At 37.1% G+C, this 26,665-nt stretch overlaps 1 protein-coding gene across 2 annotated transcripts in view; it reads right to left on the bottom strand.

The window, feature by feature from the left end:
• Positions 1-26,665, bottom strand: part of tafa3b (TAFA chemokine like family member 3b) — a 140,805-nt gene that overhangs the window by 53,778 nt on the left and 60,362 nt on the right. For both annotated transcript variants that reach the window (XM_055167832.2, XM_055167831.2), the window contains one exon: positions 25,672-25,784. In XM_055167832.2, coding sequence (XP_055023807.1) covers positions 25,672-25,783 — 112 coding nt within the window. In that variant the 5' untranslated portion in view covers position 25,784. The remainder of the gene's footprint in view (positions 1-25,671; positions 25,785-26,665) is intronic.

Raw genomic sequence — 26,665 nt, 5'->3', positions numbered from 1 at the left:
TTAACATGTTGTTAGCAGGATTTAACATGAAGTTAACATGATTAAGCATGAACCTAACATAATTTAGCATGAAGTTTTGTTTATTCATAACGTTTATTCAAAAATTGACTTATCATAGAGTTAACTTGTTGTTAGCATGATTTAAAATGAAGTTAACATGATTAAGCATGAATCTAACATAATTTAACATGAACTTAACATGATTAATTATAAATCTAACAACATGCCAACATGATTTAACATGAAATTAGCATGATGCTAACATGATTTAAAATGAATTAGAAGTATTATAACATGAAGTTAGCATGAAGCTAGCATGGTATTAACGTGATATAGCATGAAGCTAACATGATGCTAACATGAATTAGCATGAAGTGAGCATGATGCTAACATGAATTAGCATGAAGTGAGCATGATGTTAACATAAATAAGCATGCAGCTAGTATGATGTTAACCTGAATTAGCATGGGCTAACATGAAGTTAGCATGAAGCTACTATAGTGTTAATGTGATTTAGCATGAAGCTAGCATGATGCTAACATGAATTAGCATGAAGCTAACATGAAGTTAACATGATGTTAACATGAATTAGCATGATGCTAACATGAATTAGCATGAAGCTAGCATGATGCTAACATGACTTAACATGAAGTTAGCATGAAGCTAGCATGATGCTAACATGAATTAGCATGAAGTTAGCATGAAGCTAACATAAATTAACATGAAGCTAACATGATGCTAACATGAATTAGCATGAAGTTAGCATGATGCTAACATGAATTAGCATGAAGCTAACATGAATTAGCATGAAGTTAGCATGATGCTAACATGAATTAGCATGAAGCTAACATGAATTAGCATGAAGCTAACATGAATTAGCATGAAGCTAGCATGGTGTTAACATGAATTAGCATGAAGCTAACATGATGTTATCATGAATTAACATGAATTAGCATGAATCTAGCATGATGTTATCATGAATTAACATGAAGCTAGCACAATGCTAACATGAATTAGCATGAAGCTAGCATGAAGCTAACATAAATTAGCATGAAGTTAGCATGACGCTAACATGAATTAGCATGAAACTAACATGAAGCTAGCATGATGCTAACATGAATTAGCACGAAGTTAGCATGATGCTAACATGAATTAACATGATGCTAACATGAATTAGCATGAAGCTAACATGAATTAGCATGAAGCTAGCATGGTGTTAAAATGAATTAGCATGAAGCTAGCATGATGTTATCATGAATTAACATGAAGCTAGCACAATGCTAACATGAATTAGCATGAAGCTAGCATGAAGCTAACATGAATTAGCATGATGCTAACATGAATTAGCATGAAACTAACATGAAGCTAGCATGATGCTAACATGAATTAGCATGAAGTTAGCATGATGCTAACAACATGAATTAGCATGAAGCTAACATGGTGTTAACATGAATTAGCATGAAGCTAACATGAATTAGCATGAAGCTAGCATGGTGTTAACATGAATTAGCATGAAGCTAACATGATGTTATCATGAATTAACAGGAAGCTAGCACGATACTAACATGAATAAGCATGAAGCTAGCATGATGCTAACATGAATTAGCATGATGCTAACATGAATTAGCATGAAGTTAGCATGAAGTTAACATGATGCTAACATGAATTAGCATGAAGCTAGCATGATGCTAACATGAATTAGCATGAAGTTAGCATGATGTTAACATGAATTAGCATGAAGCTAGCATGATGCTAACATGAATTAGCATGAAGTTAGCATGATGCTAACATGAATTAGCATGATGCTAACATGAATTAGCATGAAGCTAGCATGAAGTTAGCATGATGCTAACATGAATTAGCATGAAGCTAACATGATGTTATCATGAATTAACATGAAGCTAACACGATGCTAACATGAATTAGCCTGAAGCTTTCATGAAGATAACATGAATTAGCATGAAGTTAGCATGATGCTAACATGAATTAGCATGAAACTAACATGAAGCTAACATAATGCTAACATGAATTAGCACGAAGCTAGCATGGTGTTAACATGAATTAGCATGAAGCTAGCATGATGTTATCATGAATTAACATGAAGCTAGCATGAAGCTAACATGAATTAGCATGAAGTTAGCATGATGCTAACATGAATTAGCATGATGTTAACATGAATTAGCATGATGCTAACATGAATTAGCATGATGCTAACATGAATTAGCATGATGCTAACATGAATTAGCATGATGCTAACATGAATTAGCATGATGCTAACATGAATTAGCATGAAGTTAGCATGATGCTAACATTAATTAGTATGAAGTTAACATGTTGCTAACCTGAATTAGCATGAAGTTAGCATGATGCTAACATGAATTATCATGAAGTTAGCGTGATGCTAACATGAATTAGCATGAAGCTAACATGAAGTTAACATAAATTAACATGAAGCTAACACGATGTTAACATGAATTAGCATGAAGCTATCATGAATTAACGTGAAGCTAACACGATGCTAACATGAATTAGCATGAAGCTAACATGAATTAGCATGAAGCTAACATGAACCTAACATGAATTAGCATGAAATTAGCATAATGCTAACATGAATTAGCATGAAGCTAACACGATGTTAACATGAATTAGCATGAAGCTAACATGAAGCTAACATAAATTAGCATGAAGTTAGCATAATGCTAACATGAATTAGCATGAAGCTAGCATGATGCTAACATGAATTAGCATGAGGCTAGCATGATGCTAACATGAATTAGCATGAAGCTAGCATGATGCTAAAACGAATTAGCATGAGGCTAGCATGATGCTAACATGAATAAGCATGAAGCTAGCATGATGCTAAAACGAATTAGCATGAAGTTAGCATGATGTTAAGATGAATTAGCATGAAGCTAGCATGATGCTAACAGGATTTAGCATTAAGTTAGCAATATTTATTATGAAATTAGCATAAAGCTAGTATGAAACTAGCATGAAGCTAGTATGACTTAGCATGAAGCTAGCATAAGGCTAACATGACCAAAAGACCCAACCCTCATGTCTCTATGATGTTCGGATTCAGAGATATAAGGCTTTGTTTATTATGTTGCTAGGGTGCTCATAATTGGTTGCTAGGGGGTGGCTTAATACCTCAATAAGAAGCTTCAGAGACTGATTGGATGCCTGAGTAAAATGAGCCCACCCCCATGTCTCTGTGACACTGTGCTGCAAAGATATCCATCTGGGCATTTTATATTGGCAGTCTATGGGATATGTTGCTAGGGTGCCCAAAAATTGTTGCTAGGGGCGTGGCTTAATAGCTATGGGAGGATCCTGAGAGACTGATTGGATGCCTGAGTAAAATGAGCCCACCCATATGTCTCTACGACACTCTAAAGTGAAGATATTCCATCTGGGACGCTTTTATTCCCTTATATGGGCATGTTCCCTGCCCCATTATAAGTCAATGGGGAAATTTGGGTGCCTCTTACACCCCAGGGGTGAAACTTACATCCCAATATGATGTATGTTCCTAAAGTGCCTGCCAGCCTCTTCAAATGGGGTAACCCACAAGTTTCTACAAATTCCTCGCTTGCAGCTATGACCCGTCAAAGTTGGTCGTAATGTTAAGTCAATGGAAAATTTGGGGTGTTTGAGCGCCCCGTTTAAGAATTTGGTAGGTCCCATCAGTTAGAAAAGATATAGCATAAATCTACGTACCAGTCTTAAAAGTTTTGTAAAGTTTTGTGGGTGTAGCTTGAAAGCTCTAGGAGGAGTTACTGTTAGAAAAAAGTGTGAACAGAAGAATAATAATAATAATAATAAGCTTAGATCGAAGAACAGTATGTTGGCTTTGTCAAGCCAACATAATAATAAGCTTAGATCGAAGAACAGTATGTTGGCTTTGTCAAGCCAACATAAAAACTCACAAAATACTCGCAAGGCACTACTGTTACTTATAAGGAAAATTTCTCAAGACTTAATAATAAGTCTTTGTTGTCCCCAGAGTACATATGTGAAGTTTTAGCTCAAAATACCATCTAGATCATTTATTATAACATGTTAAAATTGGCACTTTGTAGGTGTGAGCAAAAATATGCCATTTTGGGGTGTTTCCTTTTAAATTCCTTTCGATTCACAAGCTATCAAATCGATTCGATTTCGATTCTCGGTTCAATTTTCGATTCCGGTTCTCGGTTTGGTTTTTATACTCGATTCTCGATTCAACTCAATGAATATAGATTTAATACAAATACTATATTAATAAAAAAGAACAGTGAACTGCTGTTTACAAGTGAGTAATTAATAAAAAGAAATTAAAAGCCACAACACTATCGTAGTCATCTTGCTTGCGAAATCTAAAATGCTTCCATACCTCTTACTTTTTATGTCAACGTCGATGAAGCACCTGGAACTGCAATTTTAAGCACTAAATGAATGAATGACAGGCTCGCTTCTCGCTCCTTGGTAACATCACGCAAGGTAAAAAAAGAGGGTGACATCTAGTGAAGAAGACTATAATTAGATCAACGTTAATCTTTCGTTCAATGTAGCGGAAATAAATATGAAAGAAAAAAATTGATTCTGCTCTTTGAGAAAAAACACGATTAAAAAACACGATTAATCGAAAAATTTATTTTTTGCCCAGCCCTACGCGTGATGCACATAAGTTTACATGAACAAATATTTTGACATGACAAGCCACATACATGACGGGCTACATGCATGTTGTGACGAGCTTCGCATCGTGCGCCCTTGAAAATTAAGTCACTGGCCGGCACTGCTTACAAATATAGTTAAAAGTGTCAAAAACTGAAATGTGAGGATATTTTAAAGTGAACCTGAAAGACTCATAAATCATGTTTGGCCTTGTTTTAAGCCACGGTCACGTAAAACCTCGTGATATTTTAGAGTGTAAAGTTTAAATTAATAGGAGGGTTAGGTTTAGTACAGCAAATTTCATTATCCAAGTAAACTACTCCACCTATAGACGGTTTCAGCAGTAACAACATAAACAAACAGCTTTCGTGGAACACACATAGCTTCCGGTAAACTCCGCTAAGATTCAATAACAACAAAGTCCTTTATGAGTAGTTTTTTTCTGATAACAAGCTAAATAAACAACAAGTAGATTACCTTAGTTCATATTTCATAGCTATAGCGTATAAACAACGACACTGAGCTTATGTTGCTGTGTAAAATGTGAACTATAATGTATACAATGTTAACCACAAACCGGCTGCTGTTATTTTTGAAATGAGGTATTTGTTCCAGAGTTCATTTTAGCCACTAGTAAGACCATTAAACAAACAGAAACCGGAAGTAAAGTTCCAACCAAACGTGTAACAGCGACAACGCACGTGCGTCCGATGAAACCGTCTATAGATGATTATACAACAGTTCTTTCTGGTTCTCGAATCTGATTGGCTAAGACCTGTGCGATATTGTGCTGATATCGGCACTGTAACCTCTTCACCTTTCGTATCATTCCGCCACCTAGTGAATGGAGGTCCTAAGCAGGCTCATCTCTGAATGGAAAAACACAGACGCGCTGTTTGAATCACTCTCCGTGTGTGTGTCTCATTAGTTTACTAGCTCATAAATCAGTCTGTGAATCCCCAATCAGAAGTTATTCCGTCAAAGATCAGCGCTCTTGGATGTTACGTTACAGTTAATGGGAGAAATGTCTTGTCACATCGTGTGGATTATTAACACTTGGAAAGAGGAATATAAACACTCGTTTTTTTTCTGGAGCTATATTTCTTATCAGAACGCGAAAACACAGTGGAACTGCAGGTAAGCACCGCAGCTTTTAAATGTGGACATTGATCATTTATTTTATCGTGACGTGACTATTAAAACATGTTATGAGAGATCGCCACTGGTATATTTATAAGCAGCATGCAAAAACATATCTCTGACACTTATAAAAAACCGTTTTATATAGTACTGACAAGAACAAAGTTTAATAATAATAATCGAGTGCTCGTATCACGTTAAGAATAAATGAGAAAGCAATAGTAACGTTATACAAGTAGTTTTATTAACTTTTACCTCGCGCCAAAACAATAACAACACAAAAGACACTAAATATGAATTAAAAAACAAGTAATAGTTTGATCATGACACCAAATACTGCTGATTTGATCTCATTTTGACGATCATAAACAAACAAGGCCAACATGAGAGCCAGGGTATTTCTTTCAGAAATGTAGCCCAGAGAGGGCGGTGGTCAGCGGGGCGAGTGAACACTGATGTCCGCTCATGCTTTGGTTCTCATTCGTACCGAATCTCACTAAGCAAACGTTCAAACAGGCGCTATCTTTACTAATCGACTGCAGATTTAAATATAATACATATACATTCTCGACTGAACTAATCTTAAAACTACACTTTGTGACCAAGAAACGGTAATATAAAGTAACGGCTTTTCCGTCCATTGAGTTGTTATGAGCTTCAAAGCAGCCGAAAGTTTTACCTGTCATTCTGGCCGCCCTCAAATCCGTGGCGGAAGAAGTAGTTCTCAAACAAAGAGGCTTTTAAAATAACTCCGTTGTTGTTTTCTAGTTTTCGTTTTTCAAACGTGTGCCGTCGAACTGTTGTATAAAAGCAATATCGCTCTCGGAGTCGTGTGATATAGCTCTATATCATCACGGCTGTGATTGCCTCCGGCACTCGGCCTGCGGCCTCGTGCCTCTGGCCTAATCACAGCCGTGATGATATAGAGCTATATCACACTCCTACTCGAGCGATATTGCTTAAATATCAGTCATGTGACCTTTTATGTCATTCCAGTTGCCTGCGCTATCCTGAGTACCTACCGAGTACCAGTAGGCTATGGCTACATTTCTACGATTACGGATTTGGGAAATGTTTACGAAAGACAACATTTCGCACCTCGACTGTCATGAAAAGAAACGCTACTTTAAAAAAAAAATCTTGGTTAGGGTGTGATCCCTACTCAATCTCTGATGCGTTCTTCCAGCCGCTGTCCGCTGCTACCGAACTACCACTATATTTACAACACTAAGAAGGCATGACACCTCATGAAACTTTGCTTGAAGTATCACCTGAATCTCTACACATGAACGCGAGCATTGAGAATATTGTTTGTTTACACAAAGTTTACTAAAAAGAAAGGGTTTGAACAACTGACTTTGGCTGTTATGGTGTCTGCTCGCCACCTTTGCCAGACATAAAGAATTGGTCTCTGAATGAATGAATCTCATATGAGGCTCCTTTTTCAACTAGAAGGTCAATATTGTTTTTCACTTGTGACAAAACAACGAATTATATGGAACTATGCTTTAGGAGCTATCCATCGATACATCTTAACCGGCAAGATGGCGGCGAGCGGACACCAAAACAACCAAAGTCAGTTGTTCAAAACCTTCTTTTTAATAAACTCACACAAACAATGTTCTCAATGCTCGAGTTCATGTGTAGAGATCCAGGTGATACTTCGAGCAAAGTATGATGTTGTTTCGAGCCTTCTTAGTGTTGTAAAAACATTTTGATGCTCACAACATCTTTTGCAACCACTTCAGGTACTCAAAATGGCGGAAGACAAGTTTGAGGTGTGAGTGACGTCAGCTGATATTCATGAATAAGATTCTCACACACAATGCTATAAGTAATCATATTGCTCAGAGTAAAGTCAGGTATATACTGTAGACAAACGTGTACCTGTATGTCTCTCTGTGTGTATAATGCACAATAAGCACTTATCCTGGCTGTCACGACGCTCGCTTCTGGATGGCCCATTAACCAAGAACGGATGAGTCACTTTAAAAGCCTTTTAATTGGTGGGAGGGGCTGATCTACGTTTATGGTCCATTCACAGTCAGCACTTGTGCAGTTATTATATTCATTAGCGCAGATGATTATAAAGTCTTGATGAAAGGAAACGCCCTGCTGCTCTCAAGCACTGCAGACACCTGGAGCTGTTACATTACAATACAGACCCAATAATGAAATTATACCCACAACTCTCTCTCTCTTTCTATAAACCCTGTATAGACCCTGTAGAAGTATAAACCCTGATTACAGCTGAGTGAGTCCTAATGTCTGTTAAGAGTTCCAGAGAGATATTAGCCGCCTACCTAGGCAGTATTTTAAGACATCATAGAGGTGCTTCTAATGCACTGGCTGTTACAAAACGAAAGGCAGCAACATTGTGCTGCATTGTAATTTTAAGGTAACATTACATTTTGCCCGTGTGTCTAATATACTTAAGCTTGTGCCTATGCAGAGCTGTTCGAATCAGTCCCTTATGAGTCTACATTGCAGTTAGCATATGAGACCAAAGTAGATGTAATGTATGCAGTACACAGTAATAGAGCTCACATACTACACGAATGTGCTGAACAATTTCACAACACTGCAGTGAAAAATCGCGATAAAACCACCCTAAATAGTTGTTGTTGTTTTTATTTGTGCAATAATTGCTCTCAACAATACAGACGGATAATGACATTTCTCTTCAGAAAGTGAGTGTTTAGACATCCTGTTCCCAGAATGTTTCATACAGGTAAATATAACCCAGACAGATGGCAAGAATGTGCTTTTAATGACATAATTTCCTGTGCAGATGTATCTAAGCAACATATCAAACCAATGCAAAGAAGATAGTGCTCTCTCTCTCTCTCTCTCTGCCCAGTAAGGGTATGTAATATTAAAGTCGGATTAGGCCAAAAAGCCGATTACTATTTTAGTAGCATTTGTGTTTTATTTAAAGTTCTAATATTAAAAGACTAGCAAAAATAAACCGGTCTTAAGCATATTTCTCTTACACGTTCCAGATCACTGCCATGTTTCAGGATATTTATTCTTACTTCTCATCTGGTCTACATTTCAATTCTTCCTGTAGCGAGAGGCAGAGGACTGCTTGTCATGCTGAAGGTGCAGAGCGGTCTGCTCTGCCACCCCCTAATCTGCTAATCTGTTAAAATGTGCTGTCCTCCAGCATATGCTCTCTTTGGGAGAGTGTGGTGTTAGATTATTTAAGCCTGTAGCGGGAGACAGGAGATCATCCCTCCCTGATAACTGTGAAATGGAGAGGTTTGTGTAAAATAACAGCTGAGCAGAAAATCTGCCTAGCAAGCACTTTACACTAAGTCTTTTTGCTTATGATTATCATTCTCTCTGTGTCTCTCCATCTCTCACGATCACGTCATTGCCAGAATTGAAATTAATTACAGAACACCGGAAAAAACTTTATCTTTTAATGCAGACACATTAGAATGTGAGACGCATATCTCAAATGTGAGATGCGAAATATATACACATTTCATATCTTCAATCCCAAACTGAAAAACACAGAAGACAGAGTTCAAAGAGGTAGCGTGGGGTGGATACCAGAATTTGGGATTTGATACGATATATGCCTCTGACAGATAAACCAAACACCCCAAGGCAACTGATGAAAGGAAACGAGCGCTATCAATTAATTTTTAATTATAATTTCACTTTTTCGGAGTTAACACATTTATTGATGATTGAAAACAAAGTCATCTTTGGAATTTTTTTAAATGACACATTGATATATGCACAAATTCTACTATATATATATATAGTTAAGTTATAAGTTAAATGAAAACCAGACAGCGCACAGGAAGTGAAAACACTGAACTCAATGTAAATATACCTTAATGAATATATCTTTCATAGAAACAGTATTTCCTACTTCCATTCCAGCTGAATTTGATTCAATAACCAAGCGGCAATCTTACGATCTGTATCATGAGTCCAACACGGAAATGACTTAAACTAAAGCAATAAGCCCCAAGAAGCAGTGAGTTACCAGTGCATTTTATAACAGCTAAGGGGCGTTGTTAAAACCCCCTTAGTTGTTATAAAATGCACTGTAACCCCACTGCTTCGCGGGGGTTATTGCTTTTATAAAACGGTTATTTCATATGCATAACCTTAGCGGGATTTTATATTTATATTTTGTTTTGTAGTTTTAGTTTACCTACAGTAACAGAATGTACATATACATGTACACTGTTCTAAAATAATCTAAAATGTCAAATAGAGGCCTGTGGGAATAAACGCTGGGACAGCATATCTAGACATCCGTATCGCATGACCTCTCTGCTGTGGTCAGGCCTCCTCCAATAATCCAGGGGTCAGTGTTTGTTCCTTCTCAGCCTGACCCACATTTCCACACCTCAGTCAAAGTCCCACTGCAAACATGCAACACTTGAACAAATATCCTTCAATACACTTCAAACCCCTGAGAGGGCCGTCACATACAAAAGAAGGCATAAAAAAGAGGGAAAAAGTGACATTTTGACGGCTGTCCAATCCGACTGCAGTAGAAGATGTTATTCTTTGGCTCCAATTTGAGAGAAACTGAACCTTTCCCCTTTCCTGTCATCTCGTGCGTCTGTGTTTCTTGCTCCTCTACACATTCATCTCTTCCTCATTTCCGTCTTGTCATCCCGAGTCTCATCAAATGTCAGAGGACAGGGTGACGTTCCTAAGTTCTGGCACCATCTGCATCTTGAAATACACCACAGTTGTGTGACCGATTTCCCTTAGGTCCTGTGACGGGGTCAGCACTTTTAAACAGAAGTCTGATGAGACCATACTATGAGAACGTGACAGAAAACGTCCCAAGAGATGTTGCTTTCTCTTCGGCTCTCTGAGTTTTTTTTTAGTTGTTGAAGATCTTCTCGTAAACTGTTATACAAACAGCAACGTTTTAAATGTTTAAAGGGACATTCAAATTTTTTTGAAAATATGCTAATTTTCCAGCTCCCCTAGAGATAAACATTTGATTTTTACCGTTTTGGAATCCATTCAGCTGATCTTCGGGTGTGGCGCTAGCACTTTTAGCATAGCTTAGCACAATCCACTGAATCTGATTAGACCATTAGCATCGGCTCAAAAATAACCAAAGAGTTTCACTATTTTTCCTATTTAAAACTTGACTCTTCTGTAGTTACATTGTGTACTAAGACAGACAGAAATTAAAAGTTGTAATTTTCTAGGCAGATATGCTAGGAACTATACTCTCAAACTGGCATAATAATCAAGCGCTGCGTCCCAAACCGCCTACTTCCATACTATATAGTAGGCGAAGTAGTGCTTTTTACATACTATATAGTGTGGAAGTAAGCGGTTTGGGACGCAGCGAAGGACTTTGCTGCTGTAATATGGCTGCAGCCGGCGTAGTGATATTAAGCACTGCCCGAAAATAATCCCCTGCCATTGAAAGTAACCAAGGGGACCATTTTTGGGCAGTACATAATATCACTACACCTGCTGCAGCCATGTTACAGCAGCAAAGTCCTTGATTATTATGCCAGTTATTTGGTTATTTTTAGGGCGATGCTAATGGTCTAATCAGATTCAATGGATTATGCTAAGCTATGCTAAAAGTGGTAGCGCCAGACCTGGAGATCAGCTGAATGGATTCTAAAACGGTAATAATCAAATGCTTAACTCTAGGGGAGCTGGAAAATGAGCATATTTTCAAAAAAAGTGGAATGTCCCTTTAAAGTTTGTTAAAGGTATAAATTTTGTTTATTACCCGTTAAGAAATGTTGCAAACTGGACTTGAACTTGGATTTCCCAAATGAGCATATAAGCCCAATTTATCAAAGCATGTGCACTACTAGGACAGGGTTTAAGTCTAGTCCAAAACTAAAATGCTTGTTTGAGCTATCTTTATACCCGTCAGCCCTCCTGTTATTTCCGGGATTTTCCCGTATTTTACCATTCTTTCCCGTTTGAATAATTTCCCGTATTTCTCCGTATTTTTAGTATGCTACACTGCAAAAAATGACTTTCTTGATTAGTATTTTTAAATATAAAATTTAAGCAAATTTGTGCTTAAAACAAGCAAAAAAAATCTGTAAATGGAATAAGAAATTTTTTCTTTTTTGTTGCTTGTTTTAAGCACTTAATGTACATAGCGGCGGTTTCCCAGACAGGGATTAGACTAGTCCTAGACTAAACATTTTTAAGAGCTGTCCAATCTGAAAACAACTTGCACTGACATATCTTAAAATACATCAGTGCCCTTTGTTTTGCCTCAAAATGCACACAGGTAATGTTTTTATTAACTCTTTCACCGCCAGCATTTTTTTAAAAAGTTGACAGCCAGCGCCAGCGTTTTTCATGATTTTCACCAAAGTTTAATGCCTTCCAGAAAATGTTCTTCTTCAGATATATAAACATACAATATACCAAATGAAAGAACAGACCCTCTGCTTTCAAACAAAAAAAACCGTTTCATCCTACCTTGAGCAGTTCTTTTGTAATCAGCTTTTGAATATGGGTAGGTTTCTGCAAAAACACCACATTTTGAGCAAAAAGCTGAGATAATTCCATGTTTGTGACGAACTTTTCATAGAGATCCCATTCAGAGCGATCTTTAAAACAGACACGGACATGCAGCTGCTTGCCATAGGGCAATACTTCCGGGTTTAAAAGTTACGGAAGGGCGCCAACTGGTGGATAATAGTGGTATTGCGGAAAGACAGAAAATCTCGTCATTGGCGGGGAAGCATTTTCTCTTAATTGACGAGATATCTTGTCAATGGCGGGGAAAGAGTTAAGGCATATTTGTTAAAACTAGTTATATTTCCTAATTAAAATAAGGCCTAGTCCTGGATTAAGCTAATCCCTGTCCGGGAAACCACCCCTTAAAGTTTATATTTTTGGTCTAAAAACTAGACTTATTTTCCTAGGTCATTTTGCTCATCAAGGAAATACATCTTAATTTAAGTATTTTTACTAAAACAAGACAAAATAGGAAGTCATTTTTTGCAGTGTACCTCCGGTAAACCAGGTGTCAGTATATCTGTAACGTATCACTCAAACGATACCCGCCAAGACGAAGAAAAGCTTCCCGAGGATGGGTGAAGGATGACGAGCGCCCGCCCGCCAGCGTACACAAACTCACACATTTGGATGTGCGGGCTGATGCGTGTGGCGGGGTGTGCAATTTTTGTGCTATGCTGCTTAAAATATTGTTTTAACCATTATTGTTATTATTCTTTTTTATTTATTTCTTCTTTGATTATTTCCCCTCTAATGTTGTGTTTTATAATTGTTTTATATTGTGTAGCACTTTGGTCAGTCCTGGGACTGTTTTAAATGTGCTATAAATAAAAAGAACTAGAACTAGAACTAACTCAGAAGTTGTTCAGGAATGCAACGTCTGCAACCTTTGTGTATAAGAAGTCACTTGCAGATGCAAGAGAGTCATACAACAATGATAAAAGGTATACACTGCAAAAAATGACTTTTTGTCTAGTTTTCAGTACTAATATCTAAAAATTCTTAAAACAAGATGCATTTGATGAGCAAAATGACCTAAGAAAATAAGTCGCGTTTGTAGACAAAAAATATCAAATATAAGTGAAATTGTGATTATAACAAGCAAAAAAATCTGCCAATGGCGTATGAACATGTTACATTCTCTTGTTTTAAGTGTTTAATAAAAAACTAAACTTAATTCAAGATTTTTTTCTTACCCCATTTTTTTTGCTTGTTAGCAAAATGTAAGATTTGTTAGATATTTGTACTGAAAACAAGACAAAAATACTTTTTTTTTTTCAGTGTTTCCCTTATTTTTAATTCTCAATGTTGACAGGTATGGCTGTTTTTAAATGACAGCTGGCATTGACATATCTTAAACTATATCAATGCCATTGTGTTGCCTCAAGATGCACACCATTTTTATCACTGTACAATCTTGGAGAAACATATATTTTTGAGTTTTGTTTTGTTTTAAATTTGTGTATGGTTTATAAAATTTTAAATGGCCTGGCTCCTTCTGTACTTTGTGACTTTGTTCATTTTTGTCCTAATAATTCTGTGAGATCTACCAGATCATCTATAAATAATTGTGTTGTTCCTTTTGGACTATCGTTTTTTGTTTGTTTTTTTTTTTGCTGTGAAAGCTACGACTCACTGGAATGCTTCGCCAGAGGATATAAAAGGGTGTAAATCTATTGATCTTTTTAAACTGAAGTTAAAATCCAATCAACTTTGTAGACATTGACATGGTTGCTGTTTTTCTTTATTGTTTATGTCGACCTGCCAGGGGACTGCGGGTAAAAAATTAGCATTTAGCTAAATCCGGTACAATGCATGGAATAGAAACATTTATGTTAAAAAATGTACATGGTTCCTTTATAAATAAATAAATAAAGATTTTTGTAAGGTAAGTTGTACAAAACACTTAAAAGTACTAATATGACTAAGGCCTAGTCTAGCTAAAAGCTAATCCTGCCATTTTTACTTAATACATACTTGGTCAATCCTCATTCCCTTGTATTTTGTATTTACACTGCACTCTGCACAACAAATCTAATTACATTTATTACATTTTGTGCAGATTCAGACTTTTTTTTGTCTAGTGTGGGTTGGTCTTTAATCACCAGTGATGTATGTATCCATGTATGTCAATTAATCTGACTTCCACCAGAGAAAAGTATATTTCTCCGTATCTCAAAGAAAATAGCTTTTCAGTGCAGTACACATGAGAGGAGCAAGCATTAAAAACAATAATTTATTAACAGGTTCACGGGTCGGGCATGATAATGTTTTACACGTTTATATTAAATTTCCCCTTCAACAGCTCCCTCAATCTAACACACCGGAATGAGAATGGTACTTATCAGCAGGTTTTCTTTGTTCTTAAAGGGTAATGTGTCAGCACCTCTTCCAATGCTGAATTCTGCCTGAGCACATGTTTGATACTGCGGTAATCAGGACGCCTGATGGATAGGAAGCTGTTTTGTTTATGGAGAGTGTGAGCTCGCAGCCATCTGCTCTAAGAATAAACACCATGCTCTGATGGAATACATAAACACCCATCAAGATCAAAGCGGCCTGCTTAAGACACTCCTAAACACCCATTTAAAAGCACTTACACCTGTGCATTCTTTAACACGTGCTGTACATCCACTAAACCTCATTGGACCAATCACAAATGAGTGTTTATTCTTGTTCTTTCTATAGAGTTTGTAAACAACATGGAACCGCAGGGGGTCCAAAAATAACTGTACTGTAGCCTACAGTAAACATAGCAAAATAAATGCTGCACTGTATACATGTTAATATACAGTAGGACAGCCTTAAAATATGTAACAGCAGGCCTATGGCAAATTTTTCTTAATAAAATTAGAAATAAAAGACCCCTGGTTTGTAAGTGTGGTTTTGCATTTAAGTAAATAATAAATAATTGATATTGTTGTTAGACTCTAACCCATGAACCAAGCAAAATGGGTGACACAATCTAATTTGTTAGATTTTAGTGTTGATCCCAGAAAATTGCCTTAAAAAGTCTGAACGCAAAATTTTTCTGGAATTGATCAGAGAATTGATCCAAGGGACCTAGTTTCATTGCCAGGATTAATCCAGGAATGTGTGACCAAAGCGCAGGACCAACATCATAATCGGTCGTAGTGATGATGCATGTGTTGCCATGACATCGTCAGGGCCAGAGTGGGACTCATTTTCATCCCTGGAGTTTTATGCCTTACCGTGTGTTCACACCAGCCGCGTTTGAGCCGGCAAATTCGCGTCTACTGCATCTAGTTTGCAGCTTGAACAGTTTGAGTTTACTAGCTTCATTTGCGCGTAAAAGCCGCCCGTGAAATTCTAGTCATCGAGACATTCACGCGGAAATTTGCGTCATCGAAGGGGGTTCTGCGACTCCGCTCATTTCCTGTAATCTAGAGCAGGCTCCTGATTGGTTAACACGGCGCGTTTTTCCGCCAAAGTTAAAAATTTCCAATTCGCGCATTTCCCACGGCAACACACTTAATTTGCGCTATTCACGTGAACTAGACGCGCGAATGAGGCGGAATCTTGTGTGCCGGGCTAAATGCCTCATTCAAGCCGCGAGACCTCCAGACGTGCATCAGCGCGTCTTTACATTGAACTAACATTGAAATCACTCGCACTTGACGCCTCTACGGCCCACTTCAGTTCACAACTCACTATATTAATATATTGTAATTTTTTAATGTAAAACCTCAGTATATCAGCAACAGTGCCCTGCAGGGATGCGCGGGTCAATATATAAACAACCCGCCCCGGCCCCGACTGAGGTTTTCAACCAACCCGCCCGCAAAAAAACAATTTTATCTGACCCGCCTCCTGGCCCGTATTTTTTTAAAAAGTAGTAATTGTTTAAAATAGTTAATTGGCATCTTTATTTCAAACGACCCGACCGCGACCTGAATTCAATCATTAAAAATATTTTTGGATGACTCGTAACTGCGGGTAACCGCTAACCGTTATTAAAACATAACGTTCCCTACTGGTTATTTTTAGACTTTTTGGTACAATTTCTGCAAGTTTTAACAAATTTTATAATTACCAGATCAACTCAGTAAATGTCCCATATCCTCCTAAGACCTGGATGTCAACATATGTGGACATGAATTTTTTTATGTTTGCACTATAATACTTAAAGGAACAGTATGTAGGAAACTGGTACTGCAATCACACAACTGGTGGCCAATACACAACATAAACATCAGTTGAAGGCTGCAACTCCACTTTTAAATGACAATATCCGCTGTTGTCAGTGATATAAGTTTTTGAAATAAAAATGATTTCTTAATGTCTAGTGACATATCAGGGCCATCTTATGATTCATTGATATAAATTTCTTACATACTATTCCTTTAATTCTGTGTAACTGGAACCTGTTGTACACAAACTTCATGTTCTTAGAAAAATATTTGGTTATTATATTTATTGGTTTTCCTAACCCCAAAATGGAAGAAATCTAAAAAAGACATACCAAAGGTCTTAGGAGGATAAAGCAGTCGCAGTGTTAACTACTGCTGCTATCTGTGTGCACTTACTTTACTACTTGGATAGGAGGACAAATTCTGAGTATTTGTTATTCTTGACCCTCATTGCAATTTTACAAATGTTATCCATATGATATTTTGAGGAAATTAAGTTAAACACATTAAATCCATTGTATTTCTTTAATGTTTAGGTCTGATTTGCGCACGCTCCTCTGCTGCAAGCCTGCGCTCTCGCTTCTTACAAGTCACAATGTCACGTCTTTATGGGATCTATACAGGATGTGTGGGAACGCACACACAGATTCCAGAAAATCACTGGCAGTATGAATGAACCAAAAAAAGTTACAAAAAGTAAAAGTATTTTCCGGAATCTCTGTGTGTGAATAAAGCTTCTGATTGAAACCCATATAAAATACTTTTATGTGCATACTGTAAATAGTTAAACAAATGTGAAGGTACTCTGGGATATCTGGGAGGGTTTGATGGTGATGCGACCTCCATGTGTTACCCCACAGATGCAACAGAGCAGCGTGCAAGAAAGTTTCACATTTTTAATTTGCCTTCTGCATCTCACACAGGCTGCGAAAAATCACAGCTAAGCTAACACATACCAGACAGACAATCCCGAACTGAATTCACTCTAAAACTCGTAAACAGGAGTTAAGGGATTGTGAATCCGATTTTTTATCATTTCTCAGACAGTCTGAAATGGCCTGTCTTCCAAGTTATTACAGAACACAAAGAAAGAGCTTTAGCCATGTGACCTCATACACATAAAAAGCAAAACTCATATACCGGGAGCAAATAACCAGACAGAACGGATGCGTCACTAACAACACAACAGCTACACACTGCAGCTCATAACACTATATCTTGGTGTGTGAGTCTGATGGTATTGACTGTAAAAAGGTTTCATAACCTAAAAATGTGCTTCATGTGATAATGTAAGAGGGGAAGGTTGAAAAAAAATGCCCCGGTCTATGAAAGTGTTTGAGTAATGCAGACTTACATGAATCATGCATTTTATCAGACCATCAAATAAACGCGTGGTGATACAGAATATCAGAACTCACTTTGTGTCTCTTCTCTATAAATCTCACCATTGACATTTATAGCAGAATAATCATCAAATTAAAATCAAATTAAAACTGACAGTGAGTCACCAAAACATCCAAATTGATGGCACATTATAAAACTGACATTTAAAACAAAACTATAATCAGAAATAACTCACAGTGATTAATTATTCATCTCAAATTATCAGACTGAACCACCTGACTACTTTCTTATAATCACCCTGATTGGTTAAACAGAATCTAAAATTAAATAACGTCTTTATAAATAGCTGAGCGTCATACAGTAAAATCACGCCATAACAAGCCATCACAACTTCAAAGTGGGATAACAATTAACACCTTTTTGTTAAGGTGCTTTGTATAGTATGTTATTTTTAAAGAAGAGCTGTCAAACGCATTCACACACACTTATAATTCTTTCATTCTGTTCTGCTATCTGAACCTTCAGAGTTGATTGAAACTAATTGGAGCTAAAATGCGAGTGTCACACACACAAATTGTATATGCACACACACGCGCACACATAAAAGTCCCTAGAGGAGCATGCGTGCCTCAGTAGATATAGTAAAGCTGTCCTAATGGATAATTTATTTGAACAAAAGTCAAGTCATTTGCATTCTTTGTATGGTGAAATTAATTATAATCAAAGCTTAAGTAAAACGTCACGTATGAGTGGAAATCCGTCGCTCATAGAAATGCATGTAGTGGAGCGGTGGAGGGCTAATGTGCAGAATGTAAAATGTCCATAAAGTTGATCTGCATATTTAAGCTGAGTTCAATGTTTGAATTTCCCGTGCGATAAAATATTGTTGTGTGTGTGTGAGAATAAAAAGACACTCCACTTTTTTTTAAATATGCTCATTTTTTTTCTGTTTTGGAATCTATTCAGCCGATCTCCGAGTCTGGCGGTACCACTTGTAGCATAGCTTAGCATAATCCATTGAATCTGATTAGACCAGTGCACAGCCTATAAGGGTTGTTCCTATTCTCGTAATGAATAATGGAAGTGTTTTGGGCGTATTATATATTTTATCATATTCACAGGTACAAAGTCATCATATACAATAAATCTGTGGGGTAGCATTTTAAAAAAACTTTTAAAAATGGTTTAAATTGAATTTGTTTAAAGCAAAAAATTTAATTATTTACCAGGCTACAGGTGAAGCAGCTCTTTACGCCTTCTAACGTCTCATAATCGGTCCTCATTTATGTCCAAGAGACTCAATGATAATCTTTTACATTTTAATCCTTTAATTTTTCATATTTTAAAACGTTTATGTGCTGCTGCGCATCCAAATGCGTGTTGTTGTCCCGTTTATAGGCGCATATTACTAATGCGCTCATTAAATAACAAAAACAATATTGCGCCATTGACTTTAAACCAGGTTTTAGTTGGTTAATGGTGTAGTCTATTTAAGTTGCCTCACAATAGCAACAGGCCAAAAATGCACCTGAACACACCTCATTTTCAGACCAGAACGCTCATGGGCGCAAAATTGGACGCAAATTCTTTTGCTATTTAAACAACGTGGCGCTAAATGTGAAAACGATAATTGCGCCGGGTTGAAACTAGCACAAGACACTTGCGTTGCGCATTGCGCTGCATTGTGCCGGGTGTATGATAGTATGTTTGAATGTGAGTATGTGTGAATGTTTGAGTATGTTCACATTTTTAATAAACCATGGGTTGAAACAACATTTCACAAACGTGTTTGTAAGAAAGAGCGTTTGAACACATACAAAGCCTCACAAGGTTTTCTTGTTGATGTTAACACACACAGAAAGAGCGAGACAGAAAAAATAAGTGCAAGGTGGCAGATTGGGGATGAAACAAGGGAGAGGTGACAGAAATCATAAAAACCAAGGCCTGGGTTCTGTCACACGACAGCGCCATCGGTCAGCGAGACGTGTGAGCCAATGTCACCCTCACACAGGCTCAAACACAAAACCTATCTTTCCGTACAGTGTCGATGTCACTGCTCCTACAGTACCTTGTGTCTTGTTTAGGACAGGTAAGTTTAGGACACGTCAAAGAGACTCGGACACACACACACATTCTGTCTGAGGGCAGGAGACCTCAGGACCTTCTGGATTCATGTTTGTTCCTACATTTCCTCGTATAACAAATTTGTTTGTCTATTTCCACTCCTGTCTCTCTCTTTTTTCTTTCGTCCTTCACTAGCTCTCCTCAACCTCTCTTTCTCTCTTTCTCCCTCTCTCCGGGGATATTAGTTTTATTGAGAGGATGAGCCTCATAAAGAATGACCTACAGTAACTGTAAACTTCCTGGCTATATTCCCCATGCACGTGTGTACATGTGTGTGCGCGAAACAAACACTTCACTCTCATTTAGCTCACTGTCCCTGAAGCGTTTGCTGCTCGTAGAGAAGAAGAGTTTGGAGTTATTAGTTTTTCCCTCCCAGTGGTTTAGTATGTGTGTGTGTGTCACCTTCCACTGACCTGTTAAGCAGTAGTGTGTAATTAACCGTTTATCTGAACTATTTCCTACCTCTCTTCTGCTCTGATTGGCTGACACTTATAACAGATGGAGTGCTTATCCAATCAAAATAAATAGTAGTTGGGTAGGCAATACCTTGGACAACAGAGTACATACAGTAAGTAAAATACAGACAGAGGCAATGGGAGGGCCACTGCTAATAGGCTGAATGGTGTGAATGATTCCAACAGTCCACATACTGTAGGACCTACAAAAACCAAAACAATATCAGCAGGATTGATGCTAATAAATGTATGTGTGTATCAATAATAAATAAAAAAAAATGATGCTCTATGTCATGGGTTTTCAAATAATGGTTTGTTGTGATATTACTGGGTTCCTCCAAATATGGTTTAAATTCAATTTATTTATTTATTTTTGATAAAAAATGTGATGAAAAGGAAGGTTCCCATATTAGAAACTATTCAGTAAATTTAACATTAATGTAGTATGTTATTACAATATGTGAATGTTTTGTATCTTTGTGAGGTAGCAATCATAACAAAGTAACTAAATCTGGTCATAATTTGATACATATAATAGGGGTCCCTGCTCCTTCTCTTTATCCATAAAGGGGTCCTTGATCTGAAAAAGGTTAAAGACCTCTGCCTACGTGTTGCCAGTTTAAAATAAACAAGTAATGTTATTAGCTCGCACATCTGTAAAAAACACTAATAACCACAAATATTACATGGGCAATGTTCGGTTAAGGAAAAATTCCGTCAAATAAAACAAGTGAGGAGCTCAGATGCAAAACCCTGTAAATGCCACCTCCATCAAAAATAAGATAACTAGGCCTGTCAAAAGATTAATCACAATTAATCGAATACAAAATAAAAGTTTGTGTTTGCATAATACATGTGTGTGTGTGTGTGTGTGTGTGTGTGTGTGCACTGTGTGTAATTATTTTGTATATATAAATACACACACATGGATGCATGTTTTTTTAGAAACATTATATTTATTTCGATTTTGATATAATTGATATATGTATATGTATATATATATATATATATATATATATACGCATGATTACGCATGAGATTTGCGAGTACCTGGCAAACGCGAGCGTCTCTTTTATCATAAACCCTTTAGGCACTTATTTTGACAAGACACATGATGCACATAGGATCTCTCAAAGCGCAGAACACATATTTTGAAAAAAGAACCACACACATGACGGGCTACATACAAGTTGTGACGAACTTCGCATCGAGCACCCTCAAAAAAAAAAGAAGTCACCGGCCGCCACTGTATATATATAATAATTACACACACAAATATATTATGCCAACACAAACTTTTATTTTGTATGCAATTAATTGTGATTAATCTTTTGACAGCCCTAACTTTAACAGAATGGTCTCTGCACGTATTATACCTTCATTAAATACTCTTACTTCAAATTCACGTAATCCCGGCCTCAGGAGATTCAGAAATAACAGTTTGTTGGCATAATTCACCAAAAAAAAAATTTAACAGCTGTAAGAGCACGTCTATTTATGTAGTAGATCTACAGTACATGTTCTAGACCTACAGTATTCATGTAGCTCAACTGGCAGAGCAGTGATTGCAACATATCCCAGCAAGCAAATCTGAGACAGTAAATGACGGATAACTATACTGCCCTCCAAAAGCTAAGTGCAGTAACTACGCAAACACTGAAACCGAGAAAAATGCCCTTAAAGTTTTACACCAGCCAGTCAAACAAGTTACTGCAATTTTGACACACACGTTTCTCTGAAATGAGACAAAATTGAACTAGGAGACTTTGTCACAAGACACATCAGATCTCACAAAGCCCATTTCAATTCTTAACTCAATTTTGTCCAAATGCATTGTTACTACGCTTTGCCTTTGTAGGGCAGTATAGACCCAATAAAGTCCAGTTATGAGTAAACCACTTTTAAATAACCTTGAATTTAGTGTCATGCCATTTTTGCCATAATAACTTGGAGAAATACTCCTCATGTAAGTAAAGTCAACAGGTGTCCAAGGTGTTTTCATTACTTTTACATGTTTTAAACATATAGGCATCATCTATTCTTGGGTTTAGACGTCTATTGGGCTTTTACTGACAGCTCAAAATTTTCCTTGTTTTAGCCAAAACTGCTTGCTGGGATAGAACATGGGATTGGGAACACACAGTAGGGGTTCCCAAAACCAATGTTATGTCATCTTAATCAGTGTCTTGTTGACTAAAACATAGCATCATTTTGAAATATGTCTGCAGCTCTTAGCAACTCTTTTGGTAGGCTTGAAAATATTTTCACCCCAGCAATAACGAAATGAAAACAGCTAACAATAGCGCATATCAAAATATGTTTTCGGTGCATTGAATTTTCACACGCACGTGTCTTGTCAAAATAAGTGCCTGCTGCAGACGCGTCTAAAGGGTTTATGATAAAAGAGACGCTCGCGTTTGCCAGATACTTGCATAATCTCATGCGTAATCAGAGTTTACAGTACTATTAAGGGAGTGTCTTGCGTGTATTTTGTGAATGTGAGCATCTCTTTTATCATAAACAGTTTTGATGCACGCACAGTGTGCAGCAGGCACTAATTTTGACAAAACACGTGATGCACATGGTTCACATGACACAACAAAAACATATTTTGAAGACACAAGCAACACACATGACACACTTATTTTGAATTTGCACCCATCGGATGAGCAGTCACAAGCCGCCACTGTGTTAGCGTAATTCTTGCTGTTGTTTTAAATAGGCTACACACTAATGATTGCTGGCTGCCTACAAATGCCTTTGTCTTATCAAAAATTTTGTGTCAAATTGATTTTGTTCATATCTTTAATATTGATCGAATAAGGTCATGTCAAAGATTAAAATCATAATGAAATTAATGGCTAAAATCAGACTTCATTATCTCAGAATTTGATTTTGATACTTTAGTATGGTTTTTACAGACTGGGTCACATATATCCACTTCAAGTATATAGACAAAATAATATTAAAATATTTGCCTGCAAACTTTTTAGCAAGTATTACAACTAACCCCTGCCTGTTACAATTAACCCCACCTATGGGGTAAGTTGTAACGTTTGCACTTCTGTCACTTTTGGTGTAATTGTCTACGAATGGTAAGTACTAGAAACAAACTTCAAATGGCCATTTGTAGCAGAGATCTGTGTATTGCTTGGGTAAAAATATAATTAATCAAACTCAAAAAAATGTAATGATTGAGCCAAAACCAAAAAGTGTTATGGTGCATTCCCACCAGCCGCGGTAGAGGTGGCAAAACTTGCTATTCGCGCGTAGTTGGACGCTTGAACATTTGAGTTCACTTGCTTCATTCGCGCATGAAAGCCGTGCGTGAAATTCTAGTCATTCAAGACATTCACGTGGAAATTTGCATAATGGGAGGGGCTTCTGCCACTCCGCTGAGACTCCGCTCGCTTCCTGTAATCACGTCACTACAACAGCAAGGTCCTGATTGGTTAAAGGAATATTCCATTTTCTTAAAAGAAAAATCCAGATAATTTACTCACCACCATGTCATCCAAAATGTTGATGTCTTTTTTTGTTCAGTCGAGAAGAAATTATGTTTTTTGAGAAAAACATTCCAGGATTTTTCTCATTTTAATGGACTTTAATAGAGCCCAACATTTAATACTTAACTCAACACTTAACAGTTTTTTTCAACGGAGTTTCAAAGGACTATAAACAATCCCAAATGATGCATAAGGGTCTTATCTAGCGAAACGATTGTCATTTTTGACAAGAAAAATAAAAAATATGCTCTTTTAAGCCACAACTTTTCGTCTAGGTCCGGTCCAGCGCGACCTAACGTAAATGCGTAGTGACATGGAAAGGTCACGTGTTACATATATAAAACGCACATTTGCGGAACATTGTTAACAATAAACTGACACAAGGACATTAATTAATATCATTCGACACCCAACAACGTCGGAACGGTCCTCTTTCTCAACACTTGTAAACACTGGGGCGGAGTTTCGCGTTCGTCCTCTGTGACCTCTTGACGTCATGACGTATTGCGTGGGGTCACGCTATCGCATCACGACCGGATTTAGACGAGAAGTTGTGGTTTAAAAGTGGATATTTTTTATTTTTATTGTCAAAATGACAATCGTTTTGCTAGATAAGACACTTATGCCTCGTTTGGGATCGTTTATAGTCCTTTGAAACTCCGTTGAAAAAAACTGTTAAGTGTTGAGTTAAGTATTAAATGTTGGGCTCTATTAAAGTCCATTAAAATGAGAAAAATCCTGCAATGTTTTCCTCAAAAAACATAATTTCTTTTCGACTGAAGAAAGAAAGACATCAACATTTTGGATGACATGGTGGTGAGTAAATTTTCTGCATTTTTCTTTTAAGAAAATGGAATATTCTTTTAACACGGCACGGAAATCCGACAAAGTTCTGATTTTTCAACTCACGCATTTCCCGCGGCAACGCTCAATTCACGTGGAACACACCATCCGCGCCTTCTGCGCGTTTAGCGCCATTCGCTTGCCACGTCTATCGCGTCTGGTGTAAACCCTGCATTAGGTTGTGCCCTGCTCTCCCCTATTGATAAAAATTTCCATGGAATAAAATCACCTGCCATATATATAAATGTAAATGTAGAAAGTAATGAGCTCTAATAGTAAAACAATAAGCCATATTAATTAATTATAAATTACTCAAGTGAGATTTAACCATGCATAAAAGAACCACTATACAACATGTCCTGTCCACAAAGCCAAAAACTAAGAAGTCAATACAGAGAATTAAATTCAGGGAGCCTATCATATAAATGGCCCTACACAGTGTTCACAATAAAAAAAACATAATTGTCTGCTACTCCCATCTTCAATTAATATTGCATAAACCAATGCTTAGGAAAATAAGTTCAGCAGAACTTTCAAACCTTCTGCAAAGCCTCTACATGACCCCAAACTTCAGAGTCCTGTGATTCATCAGCCATTGTTCTTATAAACAGACATCATAAAGATTTTCACCGGACCACTTTTAAGCTGAACTAAGCATCCACTTACTGCTGAGCTGAGGTCATTACCTAGCACAAACACACATACACTTACATGCATACTAACACACACTGTTTTTATGTCTTAAAGCTATTCTTATTACATTAGAAGCATTAGTTGAAATTTCTGGTACGGAGCAAAAAAAATGTTTTTATGGTAATGTCAACCCGAATCATGCAATCCACATCTGGGCTTTTACTGTAATGAGCCTGCTCATTAAAATGATCAACACTGAATTATAATGAAAATAAAACGATAACAAGCCTTTAGGTCAAACAAATGTTAACCTTGACTTACCAATGTGACTGCGGTGAGAAGAGGCATCCGACAGGTGACCCCAAAAAGACAAAAGGGTCAAAAACACCAGCACGAGCCACGCGCACACCCTCTGTACCGCCCGCTCCTGCATGCTGAAACACACACACACAAAAACCATATCAGGACAAGAGCGACACGCCGATCAGAAAGGCTATTACAAGACTTCATGTCTCCTCAGGCTTTATCTAAATGTCATCGTTTTCTCCCTGAATGCTTTCTGATACACTGCAGAGTGGAAGAAAATCATTAAGCACTTTCTGTCGGATCTAGAAGCAGATTGTATCCTCAGTGTCGATCTAGATGAAACTTAGTTCAGCCTTTTCTTTTTACCCATTTCTCTTGTTTCTTTCATTTTCTGACACTCTTTTTTATCTTCAGGAAAAGAAAGGCAAACAGATTTATGCATTTCTTTTGGAGAGAAAAGCCGATTATTTATTTACAACGTATTGACTTTTGAATAGGCAAGCAGTAAACGAAAACCCAATTCGTCTGTGTGGAAAAGTGTGTGGGTACTCTTGAAGAAAAAATAAACCCCTAAAAATAAATGACGTAGTTTAAAACCTGTATGTTTTTTTTTTTTGAAGAAAAAGAATCAGACACTTTCAAGCTTCATAAAGAAAACAATCAATCTTGTTGGTATACTGTACAATTGGTAAAAACAAATCTATTATATGGCTTCATTAGATTTGAAATAAAGTGTGCAAGTAAAACAGACTACCTTTATTGCACTTTTTATGTGGTCTTTCTGACAGACGAAATCACTCTTAACTTCCATTATGTGGCAAGAGCAACATTATTCAAAGCGTAATTCTAACAGCATCGAGCTTTCAAACAACCTGAGGGTAACTAAACAAAAACAGAATTGACATCTGTTTTATCTTAACTATTCTTTGAAAAAAAAAACATTAGTTTGTTTTCTTAATAAAAATGATAAAAGACTGATGGAGGTAATGGAGGTGAAAGAATTTATTGG

The sequence above is a fragment of the Misgurnus anguillicaudatus genome, chromosome 5 (assembly GCF_027580225.2).
Source record: "Misgurnus anguillicaudatus chromosome 5, ASM2758022v2, whole genome shotgun sequence".
Lineage (NCBI taxonomy): Eukaryota > Metazoa > Chordata > Actinopteri > Cypriniformes > Cobitidae > Misgurnus > Misgurnus anguillicaudatus.
The sequence above is the reverse complement of the archived record's forward strand: the minus strand, read 5'-3'. Positions and strand labels throughout refer to the sequence as shown.